This window comes from Teleopsis dalmanni, chromosome 1 (assembly GCF_002237135.1).
Source record: "Teleopsis dalmanni isolate 2A chromosome 1, ASM223713v2, whole genome shotgun sequence".
Taxonomy (NCBI): Eukaryota; Metazoa; Arthropoda; class Insecta; order Diptera; family Diopsidae; genus Teleopsis; species Teleopsis dalmanni.
In genome coordinates this window covers 83,615,057-83,633,465 of record NC_051846.1, presented here as the reverse complement: position 1 = coordinate 83,633,465, position 18,409 = coordinate 83,615,057, and the positions used below count along the sequence as shown (strand labels likewise).

Sequence of the window (18,409 nt, the reverse complement as noted above, 5' to 3'; positions counted from 1 at the left end):
TTGAAAGTATTTTAGTAGTGGATATATTACAAACTAGTACATAATTATCAATCTAGTTGCGAAAATAAGTTAATTGAAAAAGCGTGGACATATTTGAACTTATGATTAAAAATATTAAGTTAGCTTTCAATAGAATTCATTTCATATCTTTTTATATCTGATAGTTTCTGCACTTTGTGCACTTTTTTTTAGCAAACGAAACAAAAATTTTTAGAATTGTTTGAATTGTATATCAATCTGTACGACTAATTTAAACAAACCATTAATGTGTCCAGATCAACACATTTCTTTCGTTGAAATTCATTAATTACTAAATTTACACAAGAGTTTGTTTGTAATTTTAGATGTCAAAAATTCTCATTTTGCATTGAAATCAACAACAATTGATAGCTAAAACTATAAACATGACTGCTAAAATGACAAACAGAAGTCTTCTGTGAATCCAGTATAATGTGTTGACTTCAATATAACACACAATTTAACATCAATTTATTTTGTGTATTTAATATCGTTATTTTTTTAAAGAATGAAAGAGGAATATTAATTTACATACTGCAGTATGTAGTAGGAAGTTATTGTGTGAAAAAATATTTTTATGATAATATATGTAAGCAATTATAAATTTAAAGTTGTTATATTATGTTATGTTTTGCCTAAATAGTTATTGATAGAAATAAATATTTAAATAAAAAAAAACGAGTTTTTTCCCCTTTTTGCGATTTTGCATTAAGATGTTTATCATTTTATTACTTATAACGTATTTACACTGTCTCATTTAGGCGGTTATGCTCATTAACGTCGCTAATGAGTATGATTTTTCATACAAATTGTTATTATATAAATGAGTTCATTATCAATAAATCAGGTTGCATACGACAATAAAAGTCGAATTTTTTTAATTATATAAATATTGTGCGATCATTTTGACAGTATTTGTGTAAATTATTGGCTTGGTTCACAAAACTTTGAAAATGCAACCAAGGCTCAGATGATTTGCAGATATATCAAGCAGATTGATAGAAATAAAATATTTAGATATTTTTGATTTTCTGATTTAAATTGAATTAAAAATATTAGAGTGTAGCACGTATGTTGAAAATATTTTATTTATTGGAAATAATAAATATTAAAAAATAATTCAGACTTTAAACACTACATTAACTATAAATGAATAAAGGCATTCATATTAATGCTATTATACCATGTTCCCACTGTAACTACATCAATTTATATTAATCAAATTATGATTTCATCGTATATTAGCATCAGTTCTTATCTCTTTTTTGCTTGTCTTATTTGTTTCCTGTTTAATTATATATTGTTTAATATGTCAGACATACCAAATTCCGATCATTTCCTTTTTGGGAAATATGTTACGCAATGTTGCTTTCAACATTTTTGGAGTAATTTCCCTTAATTTGTTCGTAACTTAGAAACCACAAAATCTCTTTATATGGTTAATTAAAACTTTATTAGCGATCTAAAACAAATAAACTGCTTCAACGAAGGCAATGAGAACATACTATAAGTGGTGTGCATATTTTGTTTGGTACTAAAATATAGCTTTTTACAACACTGCTCGTTTGATTGAAGCGTCCTCTGTTTTCGGCAGTTCTTACTTTGAACGACAAATGTTTACAAATTGTGTGTTTAACATTATTTCAAATGAAAAATATTAAAAGTATGTCATTGCACAGTGCGTTTGGTGAAAAAATTGAGGTACTTCATATCATATATATACCTTTATATATATATTTATATATATAAAAGTATTTTTGTTAAATAACATTATTATTGTAGGACTACGAAGTCCTTAACTTGTTAGGAAAAGGTGGATTTGCTAGTGTTTACAAGGCCCGTTGCTTAAAGACAAATCAAATGGTTGCTATAAAAATGGTACGTTAGAAAAATAACATTTAATTTAATATTACATTTTAATATTCTGTGTTTCAGATTGATAAGAAATTGATACAGGGGGCTGGAATGGCAAGTCGTGTTCGTCAGGAAGTGGAAATTCAATCACGATTAAAGCATCCATCTGTACTAGAATTATTCACATTCTTTCAAGATAACAATTATGTGTATTTGGTATTAGAACTGGCACATAATGGCGAACTTCACAGATTCCTGAAACATAATTTAAATCGTACAATGAAAGAATCAGAAGCAGCTATCGTATTACAGCAGGTTGTTTCTGGTCTTCTATACTTGCATTCTAATCAGATAATGCACCGCGATATATCACTCTCAAATCTATTACTTAGTAAAGATATGCATATTAAAATTGCAGATTTTGGGTTAGCAACGCAATTAAAGCGTCCTGATGAAAAACACATCACAATGTGTGGTAATATATAACATAATTAAGTTTGTGTAATAATTTTTCAATTTTTATATAGGAACTCCAAACTACATTTCTCCAGAGGTTATTTCTCGTTCATCACATGGACTTCCAGCTGATGTGTGGGGTTTAGGTTGCTTACTGTATACATTATTAGTTGGAAAACCACCATTTGATTCTGACGCAGTGCAATCTACACTGAATAAAGTAATAGCTTCTGATTTTTATATACCAGGACATATTTCACACGAAGCGCAAGACTTAATAAGAAAACTACTCAAGAAAAGTCCTCTTGAACGCATAGGTCTCACGCAAGTATTAAAACATCCATTTATGATCCGATATATGTATCCAACAGCTGCTGGATCGGCTGCTGCTGTAAATTGTATTAATCAGAGTACTACAAGTAGCGATAGTGGGATAGTTACTTTTTCTAGTAGTATGTAAATTTTTATTTGACAACTGACATATTTTATTGTATATATTATATATTTTTTTAGGCAGTTCTAGTTCATCACGCCCTCATGTAATTTCAATGAATGGATATTCTCATAAACCTTCAGAAAATCGAAATGATAATCAACTAAATAATAATAACTTCAATGTGCCGGTTATTCAAACACATTTTTCGGAATGTGATAGTATGGACTTAGATTGGCAAAAGCCATCCCAAATGCACTCAGTAAAAAAAGAAAAAAACTATGTGCTTGGAACATCTAATCGTAATGAAAATCAAGAAAATAAATACTTCAAGGCTTTAGGTACAAATATAGATATAGAGACTACTCCATTCATGATCCCTGGTATCCCAACCACTGGTACTGCAAAAGAAAACAATTGTATAATTAAAACCCAAAAAGTAGTTGATGAATGTATATCAGTTCCTCCTTTGAATACTACCAGATTGCTTGCTACACGTTATAAAACAAAAAATGCTATAATGAGTATTTTAGATAATGGAGAAGTGGTGATCGAGTTTATTAAATATAAAAATAAATTTAATGAAAATCGCATCACTGACATTTGTCGAATATCCTGTGATGGCAACCGAATAATAATATACCAACCCGATCCCGGAAGGTAAATTTTATTATATAATTGCAATTTTTAAGAATAATTTAATATTTAATATTTTTAGAGGGTTGCCTATACGGGAACAACCCCTTAATACCTCAGACATTGGTGATAGCTTTACGTATAGTTATGAGAGTTTACCCACAAGACATTGGAAGAAATATGTGTATGCCTCACGTTTTGTAAATCTCGTTAAAAGTAAAACACCTAAAGTTACATATTTTAGTAAACAAGCTAAATGCCATCTTATGGAAAGTATGCAAGACTTCGAAATATCTTTCTATTCTGGAGCTAAAGTTACACAATCATCTTCGGAAGATTTAAAGGTTTTTGATCAGAATGGGAAACAATTGTTTGATTTTAAAAATTTAGAAGCAAATCAATTACTTGAACATTATAGAGAATGTTTAGAACATTGTAAAACTGTTTGCAATGCTTTAGAAATATTGAATTCTGGAAGTAATAGCTGTTTTCCTGTAATTATCGGGCGCCGTCCAAGCAATGAGATAAAAAAGGAATATATTGCGACAAATTCAACAAATAGTAACATAAAGTTTGCATTCTCCACACCAAAGTCAGAACAGGTATTCTGTTAAATAAAATGTGAAATAAGTATACATATAATAACATTTTTATTGTATGTAGGGTTCATTTAATTTTACAGTAAGCACAATTTCATCAACGCGTAATGAACATTCTTATGGAAACACACAATTAACACATGAGGAGATACGTGCAGCCAGTCAAAATATTCCGATTAAATGCGTAAACATACCTGGAATTGGTATTGCAACGGAGGTAATACTTTATTCTTGAAAATATAAATCTAAAATCTTTAATCAATCTTTGTCTTTTTCTTAGTTATCACATGGTGTTATACAAGTACAATTTAATGATGGATCACTAATATCTATCATACCAAGAGAGCACGGTGGTGGATTCACCCATACACAAAGCAATGGTATTTCTACCCATTTTGGTATACATGACGAACTGCCATTTTTGGTTAGAGAAAAATTATCAGCACTGCCATTGATTGAATTACAGTTAAAAGATGCTCCTTTATTAAGTCGGCGTTTAAATGATAATTATCAATATTCCGCTCTGAAACCGAAAGTAATTGCACCGCAACCACTAAGTAACTCACCTATGAAATTTTTCCGCTAGACATATGCATATTGATTTATCATCATATCTTTATTTTGGACTTATTATTTTTTAAAATGTACACAGTTCTTTATATTTTAAATATTTATTTTTTCATTCCCATGGAAATGATTACTATCATTGTATTTGCATATAGTGTTTATTTTATATAATTATTTGCATATTTTTGATATAAACGTTTTAATTTAGGATTAAAATAAATATAAAACAAAGTTATATGTACAACAAATTTTACTAAATAGAGCAAAATCTTTATATAAAGTAAAATCAACATTTTATAACGGCAAACCTCTGATATTTATTTATTATAATTTAAATATCATAGTTAAATACTTACGTATTTAAGGTTTTCTTTATATAGAAAATCAGTTATGAAAAATACGTTTCATAATTATTTCAAAATTTATTGCTTATTATAGTTTAAACATTAGGTAATAATTTTATATATATGTATGAAGTATTTTAACTTAATATTTTTAGTAAATTATATAAGTTCATTTACTATATAAGATTAAATAAAAATTTATGCTTCCTAAAAGTGACAAGTATATTGTCAAAAATATACCCTTCATAGTTTATATAGCTTATATTGTAAAGGTATAATATTATATTTTTAAATAATTTTATTAGTAAATAGAATAAAATATAAAAAAATAAAATAATTTTTCTAGTTCGTTGATTGTAGATTTACATATGGAATGGAATAACCATTAAAAATATGTTTCTTATATCAAACCATTAAGAAAATGATTTTGTTACATTTATATAAATATTTAATATTGATCGGTTCCCGAGATCGTATTGCTTTAAGATTAATCAATATCTACAATTGATTATGCATATTTATAATATCTTAATGTATAACGAAAAATAATTAATTTTATTATTAATTATATAATTAATAATGAGATATAATTGTACTTATGTTAGTTTAATGTATATTGTTTTTGACAATACTAATTGTAAACTTTGACGGAAAAAAACTAGTTAAATGGACGAAGTTCGCAATTTAAATTTATATTATATATAAAAATGTATAATATTGCTATTTAAGTTAAGGATGAATGATAGATTAATTTAGTATAAGTTAAATGAGTTTATTTTTTTATTTTATGTTTTTAATGCAGCTTTAATTGCATTACAATAATTTAATTATAATTTAATTTTAAGCAAATATTTGCAATTCAGAAGAATTCATTTTGAGCAAAATGTGACAATAATTGTACATATATATTTTGTGTGTATGTATTAAAAATAATATTTTTGCAGAATGTTGTATGAAAAAGCACTAAATTATTAAAACTTTAAGTATTGTTTATAAAATAAGTATAAATGAACTTTTACAAAGTAATAAATAAAAAGACTTAAACATTGATTCATATTTCAATTATGTTTATTGATAAGAAATGATATTTAATACAGAAACAAATATTCCTTAAAGTACTTAAATAATAGTAAAATAAAGAAATTAAAATATTTTAAAATTAATTATTACTTCTAATAAAGTTAGTGAAATGTTTCGGTCGTCAGCTAGTTAATGTTAATTTCGTCTTTATCACATCTTACTACATTATGATGTATATAATGCAGGTCTTAAGACACGATTAACTTAATGTTTGGATATTGGTGAAGTATTGGGTTTGTATGAATGAATGTAAATGAATGTTTTTTATCCATGAGGACTAATCTTTCATTTGGTTTCCACATGTTGTTGGTATTTTCTAATACTAATAGTGGTATTAGTGTTTTGTAATTATTATGTCCGTCTGTTTTTGGTGGCAGATAAAATGTACTGAAGATGAATTTTTCTTGTTTAATTAATTTGATATAAATAAACTTCAAATTATTGTTAATGTAGATTAGACCGAAAATTGTGCTATTATTAAATACACAAATAAACTTATTGGTTTCTTATAAAGTTATTTAAATGAAATTAGAACGAACTTATACGTGCAGGATGAAAATTATTTTTGTTTCCTTAAAAGAGCACCAAATTTTGATACTAATTTTTCATATATTAATTTAAAATATTTTTCATAAAAAACGATATGTTTATATTCCTTGGTATTGTATTAACTTAAAAAAATAAATTAATAACTAAATTTATTCAATATAATTAAAATACAAACTAACATAAGAACTAAATTCTAAATTTTATAAAATAATACATGAAGAGGCTGTAATGTATATTAAATAAAAAGTCAAATGATTGCTTTCGTTTAGTATCGTTTTTGTCTGTATTTCTGCTATTTGATATTGTTCCCTATTTTTATTTTTCCTTAAGCTCAAAATGAATCTTCTGAAATATGTCCTAGAATCGATCTTTCGATGTTGCACTGTACTCTAGTTCATTCAAATTTTGGATTTCCTGCAGTTCTTGAAACTTTTCATGATCCCGAATTTTTGAATAATTTGCCGCCAAGCACATCAAGTAATGCACTAAACTTAGTATAACTAAGAGTGTAGCAAGAGTAGCTAGGATGAACATGACCTCAGCATTTTCCACTCCGTCCTTACAAAAGGCCTTGATTTCATATTTCTCACAAATTTTCATATCTTCTAATTTGGTTTGGGGTGGAAACATAAAATCTGTAAGAGTTTAAAAAATGTTTTGATTATAATTGAGTTTAATTTAAATATATATATATATATACCAAAAAAATTTATTTTAAATAAATTATTATTAGCATATTTGAATCGTTTAAGATAAACAATTTAACTATAAGCCTAAATGACTTCTAGACCTCCCTGAGGGAGTCAGAGTCATAAATTATGCAGACGACTGCACAATCTTTACGATGTGCCAGCACCCCTCTACATTGTGCAATGAATTTAATATATTCTCGTACCTCCCCTATGTGGCATTGTTTTTGTTTGATAGAAATCTTCACCTACCACCACATAAATCCACAAGTACCTTCTTTACTTCCTCAACTAATGAGGTATTCATGACTCTGTCTATTAATATGGGTTCAGGATGCCCACCACCACAAAATCTAAGAACCTAGGTATCGTTCTCGACAGTATTTTGATTAATCGATTAAAATTTCACAATAACGTGTTAAAAGCACTAGCAACTTGTTCTTAGAAAAAAGACAAAGAAACCCTACTGAGCACATACATAACTTTTGCGCTTATGCAGCTCCAGTATGGACACCGCAACTCTTCGAGATGCAATAGACTAACATCCAAGCATGTTAAAACACAGAACTTCGGATTACAGCTGGTTGCCGTCGCATGCCTTCATGCGAATTCGAAACTGTTTCTTATAAAAGAGCATAATCAACTGTTGTCTAAGAAATACCAAGTCGCGTGCAACACAGATGGACATTCTAATGGCGCCATATTTAGTATAGCCTTTCTTGCATAATGCATTCTTCCATCCCTTGCGAAAATCTGGATTCAATCTAGATTTACTTCATCTGTTAAATTTTGTTGCCAATTCTAACATCTTTAGGGTAATCTAACATTACCCTAAAAGTGTTAGTAGACATTTATATTTGTTATAATTACATACATATATTGAATCAAATCACACTTTATTTGTATAGTCATACAAAAAAGTTGTTAATTTCAGGGTAATCTTGCTAGTCTGGCTATTCTGTATAACACTCGAGAAAAAGTTACTCCAGTTTTACCGATAGAAAACGGCATAAGTGTAGCTTATGGTAAACTATATTATTCTTAATAAACCTCAAGTTTGTTTTTCGGTAGACTTTTGTTAATATCATGTATTTTGGTTGATATTGAAAATGGATCACTCTTTTCCACTTTTTTCCCAAATCTTGGCACATGAATTCTGCTCTTTATGCTCTTTAGTTAGGAAACAGTTAGTTAGTTAATCATGAAATCATTTTCTGCAATTATTATCTATGGGTGCCCCTTGATATAGTTAACCAATTAAAATTATACCTGAGTCAAGTTTTAAATTTCCGGATTAGATTCTTCAATCGCACATTGCGTATATTAGTTTTTTTATAATATTGATCTAGACAATCTATGCTCATAAAACTATTTACAATTTAAGTTTTGTCTATTAATAAGTTAGTACAAGCTAGAATATTAAACATTATTTTTATAAAAATATTCTTCAAATAGTGCTAAAATCGTTTAGGTTATTTGTTAAGATGTTTGTAATGCTTTTTCTGCGAATATCTGCAATTTCCTTAGCAGCAACGTTATTAATTAATTCTGTAATAAACTAACTACTGCATTCCGAATACCAAGAACCAATTGACGGACCTGGAAACTGGGCTATTAGAACCACAACCCAGTTACTCACAACGCAATTGATGGGTGGCTAGACAGCTTTTGCTACAAACGTTTGAGTCAAACCATGAGTATACGGTAACCGAATCCCATAAGTAATGTTGGACTATGGAGTATGACCAGTGATATATCCAAGGAAGAGAGGATTAGTGGATAGACATATGCTTAATACTATAATCTTCAAATAACACACTACAGAAACATTGCAAAAAAAAAAAACATTCTGTAATATATATCCACGCTTTGACACAATCTTGGGAGCGCCACTGAATGCGTTTAAATACTGATTCCTGAAGAAATATATAGAGTGTGATTTTGATTTCGCGATTACACTAACAAAGATTTTACGTAGAGTCAACATTTTTGAGTAATTTTTTTCCCTTTGTAATGGAGTTGTATACATTTTCTCTTGTTCACACTAACAAAATCCAAGTGCAAATAGTCTATACGTGTTTTATATTTATTGCATGAACAACGGTTAACAACAAATAGACGTGCTAGATATCCCGTTTACTTATTGTGGGTCGTTTTCATGTAAACGTTTTCATAAAGCTCGTTTTCATTTCTAATTTAAAAGCTTTATATCTTGTAAATTAAGTTACTTTGACATATAGCGTAATGAAAAAAATAGCTGTCAAAAATTTAATAACATCCGTGGTCAAATGAGTGTTGCCGGAATTTCGGAATCATGCCATATATAGACATAAATGCGGTTGAATCGGACATTCTGACAGCAGACTCAGTGAAAACTTTGCAAAACAAAATCTTAGACGTTAATTTCTTTAAATTACTCCTGGAATGACCTCAATTGTGAGACCGGTACATGTTCTGTGCTAATCACTCCCAGAATAATTAGATAATTTTTTTTTTTGAATTTGATTTTATATTTATAGTAAGTACCTGCTTTTTCTTTGTTTCAGATAAATAAAACTTGAATTAGAAATTCGTTTAAAACATTCATTGAAGATGCCTTAAAAACTGAACAATTTGGTGATACAACCAATTTGGCTATACAAATTTTAAGGTTAATATTTCATAACTAACATATTTATATTAAACTCTTCAGAAAAAACTACATTTGATTACATCCATACAAAATTTATTTAATGAAAACATAATACTTACGAAATTGAGTTAGGTCAATACAACTAAGAGATCGTTCCACACTTGAGCACATATTCCAAAACATGGTATATATGAAGGTGACTATAACCAGGAAGCACAAGATTAAAATCCAAACGAAGTTTAACAAATACGTTAGTCCCATAAGCTGTAAAATAAATTTCATTATAGTTAATATTAATTATAAATAATTCGGTAAGATTAGGCAGCAAAATAATTAAAATTGTCGCAAAATAATTTTCTCTACTAATTAAAATGGCTTCAACTTTTATATGTGAATGTCCTAGTTTTTAAATACTTTTACTAATTAACTTTAATTGTTCATAACGACTAATTAAGTTTTACGGAACAAAAACTCTGTCTTTATTCGTGATTGAGTTCTTTCATTGTAACTGCCACCGACCAAGTGAAATTTACCATCAAATATTGTCATTAACCCTGGTTTTGCAATAATTACCGTTATGTTGTTATTTTTTTTTCTTCAATAATCCATTGTATCACTTACCACTGCACATGAAATGCGTCCACCCACTCTTGAACGCCACGCTCTGTAGACTTTGTAACGTGTCGCTCCAGTTGCCAAGAATCCAACGAAGAGTATCATAAATCCAAGTGCTGCCATACCAGCGCCAATTATAACGAAAATCATTTGCACTGCTTCAATCCTGTTGAAAATCATTACCAGCGTAGGCAAAATGGCAATAAAAGAGTTGAAAAGAGTTCAGAAGATTGATAATTAATTAATTTAAAACGAAAAGAATTTTAATGGAAAAAGTTTTTTAATAAGCCTGATTGGCAATGTTTAAGATTTTGAACTTACCAAATTAAGCGTAGATGAAAAACTTGATCCAACATAATAATTGTTAATGAAGCGCCTCGGTACATCGTGCCGCAAAATATGCCAACACCCAGTAGGCACATAAGCGTTGCGATGAGGGTGGCATATGGTATTCTGGCCATACATGATTGACAGCAATCTCCTAATAGCAAGAAATCAAGTAAATAGATATATAATTGTGATTTTTAATAGATGTTAAAGCAATTAAAACAGATATTTTTGATAGAAATAATAAAAATAGAAGAATTATATAAAAAAGTCTGTTTAATATACTTATATATTTTGATTAAGTGAAGAACTACAAGCAGAGAAGAATAGAGAGTTTAGCATAGGAACTAAGGCATTTTGCTTCATTATACTTTTCTATGATATTAAAATAATATATAATACCTTTTGATAATAGATGTTATTTTTTGTTATATTTGTTTTCAGATATTTAATAATAATTAAGAGTTTAAAATAATTTATGAGATTCATATGCTTCTATTTTACCATTGATCGCATTTTTTATAATAAAATTTTGATGCAATGAACGCAATCTCATATATATAAGCTCAACAAATAAAAAATTGTAGTTACATATCATTTATATGTAGTATAAATAATTCTCATCTTTATTTTTGTTTGTTAAATTGACCGTTGTTACAATTTACAAACTAAAACTATAGAATATTCAATAACGCTCTGCTGTTCAATACAATGTCCCAAACTTGAGGCCTACACTGGCTAAACTTTGGCAAGATTTTTAAGTTCTAATACGAGTACCAGTGACGATTGCTCTAAGGTGCGGAGGTGTGCGGTGAACACCCTAACATAATTTGCAAAATGTCAAATAACATAGGTATATAAATTTATTAGGTATCTTCACATCAAGAATTATTATTAATTATTACATTTCCATATACATATATATTTTTTAAAGTTTTAGCAAAAACAATTAAATATAATTGTCTATGAAAACTCAATCAATTTGCTTCTGTTAGCTGCTATCATAGAGTATATATACTCTTTGCTGCTATACTTGTTAGGTGTGCTCATATATTTGCAGCTCAAATCACAGAACATTTCTATTTTATTTCGTCTCTCCCCTTTGTGTGCAAAGAAGTTGGCAGCACATTCATACGTTACATATGAACAAAATAATGTGCGTGTGCTCCCGTTCGTAATATCAGAGATAGAGATTTATATAGTGAGAATTGTATGAGAGTAATTTTCTGTTCTATTCGAATATCATCTGCATGCATACGAATCCAACATTATGATTTGCCAAAGTGGTTGCATGAGCGGCTTAAGTTTGCAGCTCATCTCACCATACATTTCTATCACATTTCGTCTCTCCCCTTTTAACAGCAGCACCCACGAATTTCTGTTCTTATGGTGCGGGGTACTTATGCGCACATTGCAAGTGGTTTCGATTTTGTTTGATCACTGCACAAACATGTATGTTTCTAAGTACAAACTCTTTTGTTTGAAAAAAGTTGGTTTGATGTTACGAGAATTATGTGAAATGTTTTGTTTCTTCCATATTGATATAATATTAAATTTATATATAAATTATTAATTTAATTTGTTTAATATGTTATTTTGTTAATGAATTGTTAATATAATATTGCGAATATATTGTTGCCTAATATAATATGGTTATTATTAATAAAACATCTCATATATTTTAATTTAAGTGGTACATGTAAAAAAAACATTAAAGAAGAGCCGCACACCCTTCCAAATAGGGCACGCGTCGTCACTGACGAGTACATATTATTTTCCAATTTGTACATGCAATGAAAAAGTAAGATCATGTGCAAATATCTTGTTAAAGTCTAGCTAGTGTAAACACATGGTAATTGTTCGACCATTACTCAACTCGAGTAGTTCGATGTGCTCAAGCACATTCAAAATATTATAAGCTTTGATTAGTTCGAAATATGTTTAAAGCACTTCTCAATGTCGTAGATAAAGATGTAGGTGACAAGATATTCGTTTTCATTAAAGTCGTTATCTGCAGTAACTTTTATAACATCAATAAATGGTAATTTAAATTAAATTAATAGCATTAATTAGAAAAAATTGAGTATTCAATTTATATTATAATTAGTTTTACGTAAATGTGAATGATATCCATTATTCAATTTATGTTAAATCTTACATTGTGAGATCATTTACGAGATATAGCAAAAACACTTAATATTTGAAAATTAATTAATTTATTTTTCTAAAATCTGTATTACTTAAAAGATTTGATAAACGGAATTATCAATGTAGCAATAACGGAATTAATCTTATATCATAAATTTACTAACCTTAATGAAATATAATTACTAATTTGAGCAATTTTCAATATACAATTTTATGAAAATAATGGAGAAATAATTCTAGATTATATTCTATCAAGAAAAATTTTAAATATATGATCGGGTTTGCTTCGATTTGATCATTGGAATGAATACTTCTAAGGTTCGAAAATGTCCATATTGCACGAAGATGTTCGAGCTATTTTTTTTCGTTAAAGTGTTCGAATCCCTTCTAATGTTCGAACATTTTGGAGCGGCTTGCTGTAAACGGGCATGATTGATATTGTGGATCATCAAAATGTTCAAAGTTTCGAACAGTTAGGATAATATTTGAAGATAGTTTTGATAGTCTTTGAAGTTTATCAGACTGTTCATCGCTGAAAACGAAAGACCTATTAAATTACCTAAATTCGGCGGCATGGATTTAGTCTCAACTCTTTCATACTAGGGTTTTTGCGTGGAATGTGGTAGCAAAAAGGCGGAAAATCACTGATTGAGGTACATGGTAGTTATCTAATGACCTGCCACTGCAACCTACCAACCAATATACCAACCAACCCTATACTAACCAATAATGATAAACATTTCATATAAACATCTATTTAATTTATGTTAGAATGTGTTTTGTCTTAATTCGTTAAGGTTTATTACTATTTACTATGGCTTTATTGCTTAAAACCATTCTTATAAGGTTTTAAGCTAACATTCTAAAAGTATGTAAAAAGTATTTAGAGGTTAAAAGTATTTAATAAGTATTTAGAGGCTAAACAGAAGTATTTTGAAAGTAAATAAATATACTTTCATACTATATTTTTTTCAAATAATTTACCTTAGATCTAATAGAGTTTACTAGACATCAAAGTTCCATGTGATGTAGTTAACTTATTTTTATAAGGTATATATCACAATACAATCGATTAACAGTAAAGCACATATACTTTTTGAAAAAAAAACCCTAATGACTTTAACTTTTAAATATTAAAAAAATTTAAGAATGTATTCGCCATTTAATTGAAAATAGAGAGGAAATCTTTTAAACTATGGTAACTATGGTCAATTTCGCAAGCGATTAACGAATGATAAAATACTAGATCATTGGTTAATGATGCTATCAATGAAGTGTAATCGGGATTTAGTAGGAGCTGTTTTGTGTCTATCGAATTGTAAACTAAATCCTGTAAACCTTTTGATTGTGAATTCAATAGAAGCAACAGTGGCAGCAGGTGTTTTGTGTGAGCTTAAGTGCGAATTAATTTGTATAAATCGAATTAAATACGTCGGAGGGGAGGGGAGGGGGGAATACGAGTCTGTTGGTAACAACTCAAACACAAAACACAGATGCAATCAATGAAATTGCAATAATCTGTGCTCAAGGCATGCTTAGGTATTCTCATGTGGAATGTTATTCCATGAGTGTGGTATGCTGGGATGTTGTTTAAGGATTAATTATTGTAGTAAAGTGTTTGTGGTTTGCTAAACTAAGCTATTAGACGCACAGAAAATCAATCTTTTACATTTTGTTTATGTAAAAAAATATATGTATATATAGAATAAAAAGATAATTTATGTTTAGGGAATTTGCAAAGCATTTAATTATCCTCATATAACATTTACAGGAATATTAAATGTAGTTTAAAACTGACTGAATTTCTTGTTATGAATTAAATTTCTTGTTAAAAATTAATTTTTTTTATAATATTAATTATTAATTACTACTACAGATATGCCATTTAATTGGTTGTTTTTCTAAAAAACACCTTTTTAAAAAATCCACATGGTTCAGGGTTTATGTAAGTCAAAAATTGATTAATTAAACAACATATCATAAAGTGGTGTACTGGTTTCACTGTGAGATTCAGATTTAAGGAGTCAAGATTTCACATAAAATATATATTTTTATCTGAATCCATTGCTGTTAGAGTAATATAAATGCATCTTGTTCTTTAAACTTCATCGCGTAGTTCGATATTGTGCTATGTGTATTGCCTGAGTCATGGTTTTTCCCAGTGAAGATTGCAATTGATCCACCAAAGAAATAGAAGTCTTCTATTTGAGTCTCTACAATTAGTTTTTCGAAGATACCAAATCATATCGCTGACAGAAGTAAATATAATTATGATAATTAAGAAGAAGATTATTATGATTATTTCCATAAACCTGGATCTTATATTTAGTACCTCAAAAACGGAATATTAAATTTCTAAGACTTCTTGATATAGACTCACTGATAGGCTTTGATCTTATCTATATTTATGATTTCATGTTTTAGAAGCATAGACTGCTATAACTACGCGCTATTATATTGCGACAATTAATTTCTTTAAAACTGTCGCCGGTGTTTATTAGAAGTTATAATAACCTATGTTATTGAACTTATCTATTATACCATACCCTGCTTTTGTCTTAACATTTGATTAGTTATGACTTATAGCAATCATGACTTTTGTTTTAAATGTGTTTATTAAGAGATAATTATTGTATCAGTAGATCAAAAAACGTTAACTTCCAATAAATTGCGTAGTCTGTATATCGGACATTATTAATTTAGTTACATAGGTATCCAATATTTTTATAAGATATCTAACTGTAAGCTTATGTCTACACTACCATAATGTTTGATATATTATTAAGTTTTATTGTTTTCTACTCTGTACATAACATACAAATAGCAATGCTAAACACTCTAAAATCTTGAGAAAAAAAAATATAAAAAAGAGTATTCAGAATATTCGAGAATTGTTCAGCGATATTTGAGGGCTAGTTAGAGTGATTCCAACTTTTGGTGTTTCGCTTAAATATAGCACTACCACACTAATATGCGTGAATTCCTATTGTGACAAAATTATTTCTAAAAAACAAATGGTCTCCAAGTTTGTCAACAATAATTGAATTATAATAATTGTATGAATAATGGAATAAGTTTGAATTATATTGCAGTTCAATTAGGTCACCCAGTGGATTTAAACATTCACAATCTTTATTTTTTTTGCAATCTTATAAGCAGATTTGTAAATAATTTTACTTATCATTTAATAATATTTTAATTAAATTAAAATTTAAATTTAATTAAATTACTTTTAATTATTATATTTATAATTTAATAATATTTTAATATAAAATAATAAATCAGTTAAAAATAAGTACACACTCCTATATAAATTTAATTTTTATTAATTCTAAATAAAATATTGTTGGTATTTGGATTATGTATGAATCTTTAAAAAATATATTATAAATTTAAACAATTTTAAAGTTTTCGTCTTCCTTTTCCAAGTTTAACAACGAATTAACTTTGTAACCCAAAAGTCAATTTAGTGGTTAATTAATTAAATGAAGTGCACTGACAAAAGGTTCAAATGTGAAGAAAACGAATAATTGCGGGTGATTCAAGTGCGTTCCGAGATGAAGAAGAAAATTAATTAACGTTCTTTTGTGCTTCTATGAGGCGAACAAAGCGGAGTCTATTGCATAAAAAAAGTAAGAACATCGCAAGACGTTCTCTACAACGGCTAAATGAAGCAAAACCAATTACAAATAAAATGAATGATACTGACAAAAGTTTTATATTAAATTTGTGACCCAAAAAATTAAAGAAACTAAGATCAAATCAAGAGGTTGTGAAAGGAAAAAAATAAATTCTATTAATACTATTTAATACTAATTAAGAAAATAGCATATGCCTACGTAATGAAAAGCATATTGTTTTTAATTCTACGGAGGAATTAAGAATTCTTGGTGCAAATATATTATTTCAGTAAAGGCTTTAGAGACTAGAAGGCTACTAGCACAAATCTAAGAAAAGCCAGAGTTTTTGTGCATAAAAGAAATATATAGGAATGACGTTGTCCATACCTTCATCACCACGTTCAGTGTATCGGTCTAAAGAGTGATCAGAACGATATGTGCTCCTTCGTCGATTGTGTAATGCAGTGCCGTTATTATAAGGATTATTATTATAGGCACGCGTTAGCACACCGTCGTTTTCGAAATTCGTTTCAAGCAAAATTTCTTCTCGAGGATCGCGTATACGATCGCGGTTATTTTTATTGGTCGAAGGCATATCTCGTAAATATTTAGTATTTTTTATAGCTATTTTCTGTATTCTGTATTAACAAAATTCGAAATTCGTTGGAATGTGTTGGAATTTTTGTCTTATATATTATAAAATAACATTGCTAAAATAAAATTAAAAATAAATTGTTAGTTTTTATTTGTAATTCATTAAAAATAATGTTGAATAATGTAATAGTTCACTCTTTATTGTCTCCAGAGTCTGAATTGTTTTTTTATAAGCAAAAAAATTTTGTTGACAAAACAAGATTTTTGTTTTTAATTTTTAGTTTTAGTTTTATAATTTTATTATAATTTACAATAATACGCGAAATTGTTTATTAATTATTTTAACAAATTTGACATAGTTGTTTTCGACCACATACTAGTAGACACTAGTATATGTACTAATATACTAGTAATCAGAGTTGATTTCATTAATTTTCAAAGAACTTTTTATTTCGTGTTCGAATATTTAATAAAAATTAAATTTAAAAATAAATATATTTTAACCAAATGAAGATAGTATTTTAAAACCAAGCGTATATATAACATAAAATTGATGTACGAATATTATTGAATCGAAAAACTTAGTAACGTGATCCCGCACTGAAAATAGTTTAGCTAAGATACTAGTTAGATTTGGTTTAATTGTTAAAAAATATTTAAAATGTAAAGAATTTATAACACATATGTTATTTTAAAGCATTTATAAAAAAAATATATATAATATGTATGTAGTTAATATTGTAATAAATTCTTGAATTAAACTTTTCTAAGAAATACAAAAATGATATACTTAAACAATAATCAGGTGTTTCATTTTATAAAACCAAATGTTATAATTAATTAAAATAATTAATTAATTAATTAAAGCATAATATTTATATATTATATCTTTCAAAATCGAGCAACTTTGCTGAAGATCAACGATAAAAGGTCACCTTTAGTATAGAAAGTGGAAAACCTTATGAGTTATTATTATGTATATGTTTTTAAATCATATATACAAAGAGCAGAAAATCTTGTTGAGGGTTAACGATAAAATATAATCGTCAGCTTAGATAGTGGAATACATACATTAAGAGTTATATTTTTATGTTATATGAGGACCCCTGCTGGGTATTAACGCTAAAATGTCACAGTCTCTTAGGAAGTGGGTAGTTATTGTAAGAGGCCAAGATACATGGAAATCAGAATAGACCGTAATAATTACTGGAAAAATAATTAATAAATTAATGGAAATAGTAGAAATTG

The 18,409-nt window shown here is 28.0% G+C and overlaps 2 protein-coding genes across 4 annotated transcripts in view; one reads left to right on the top strand and one right to left on the bottom strand.

Annotated features, from left to right (window-relative positions):
• Positions 1 to 1,508: 1,508 nt before the first annotated feature.
• Positions 1,509 to 4,707, top strand: LOC119669560 (serine/threonine-protein kinase PLK4). 2 transcript variants are annotated; one of them, XM_038079503.1, is made up of 9 exons: positions 1,509 to 1,719; positions 1,801 to 1,896; positions 1,954 to 2,347; positions 2,400 to 2,780; positions 2,842 to 3,421; positions 3,480 to 3,581; positions 3,642 to 3,999; positions 4,061 to 4,213; positions 4,277 to 4,707. In XM_038079503.1, exons 1-9 carry the CDS (start codon positions 1,666 to 1,668, stop codon positions 4,580 to 4,582), a joined length of 2,424 nt encoding a protein of 807 aa, XP_037935431.1. In that variant the 5' UTR covers positions 1,509 to 1,665; the 3' UTR covers positions 4,583 to 4,707. The 2 variants fall into 2 exon arrangements, with proteins under 2 accessions (XP_037935431.1, XP_037935430.1); XM_038079502.1 differs by having other exon boundaries at positions 1,510 to 1,719; positions 3,480 to 3,999.
• A 2,030-nt stretch (positions 4,708 to 6,737) lies between these two features.
• Positions 6,738 to 18,409, bottom strand: part of LOC119668518 (neuronal membrane glycoprotein M6-a) — a 36,017-nt gene continuing 24,345 nt past the window's right edge. The window contains exons 2-6 of one of the 2 annotated variants that reach the window (XM_038078055.1): positions 16,955 to 17,277; positions 10,794 to 10,953; positions 10,479 to 10,638; positions 9,977 to 10,121; positions 6,738 to 7,171 (exon numbers count right to left, since the gene is read on the bottom strand). In XM_038078055.1, coding sequence (XP_037933983.1) covers positions 6,894 to 7,171; positions 9,977 to 10,121; positions 10,479 to 10,638; positions 10,794 to 10,953; positions 16,955 to 17,162 — 951 coding nt within the window. In that variant the 5' untranslated portion in view covers positions 17,163 to 17,277 and the 3' untranslated portion in view covers positions 6,738 to 6,893. The remainder of the gene's footprint in view (positions 7,172 to 9,976; positions 10,122 to 10,478; positions 10,639 to 10,793; positions 10,954 to 16,954; positions 17,278 to 18,409) is intronic. The other variant, XM_038078056.1, reaches the window with a different exon arrangement.

Coding starts and splice junctions, on each gene's coding strand:
- LOC119669560 (XM_038079502.1), top strand. CDS start 1,666: ATGAAAAATATTAAAAGTATGTCATTGCACAGTGCGTTTGGTGAAAAA. Junction 1,720..1,800: donor CGTTTGGTGAAAAAATTGAG/GTACTTCATATC, acceptor TTATTATTGTAG/GACTACGAAGTCCTTAACTT. Junction 2,348..2,399: donor AAAACACATCACAATGTGTG/GTAATATATAAC, acceptor ATTTTTATATAG/GAACTCCAAACTACATTTCT.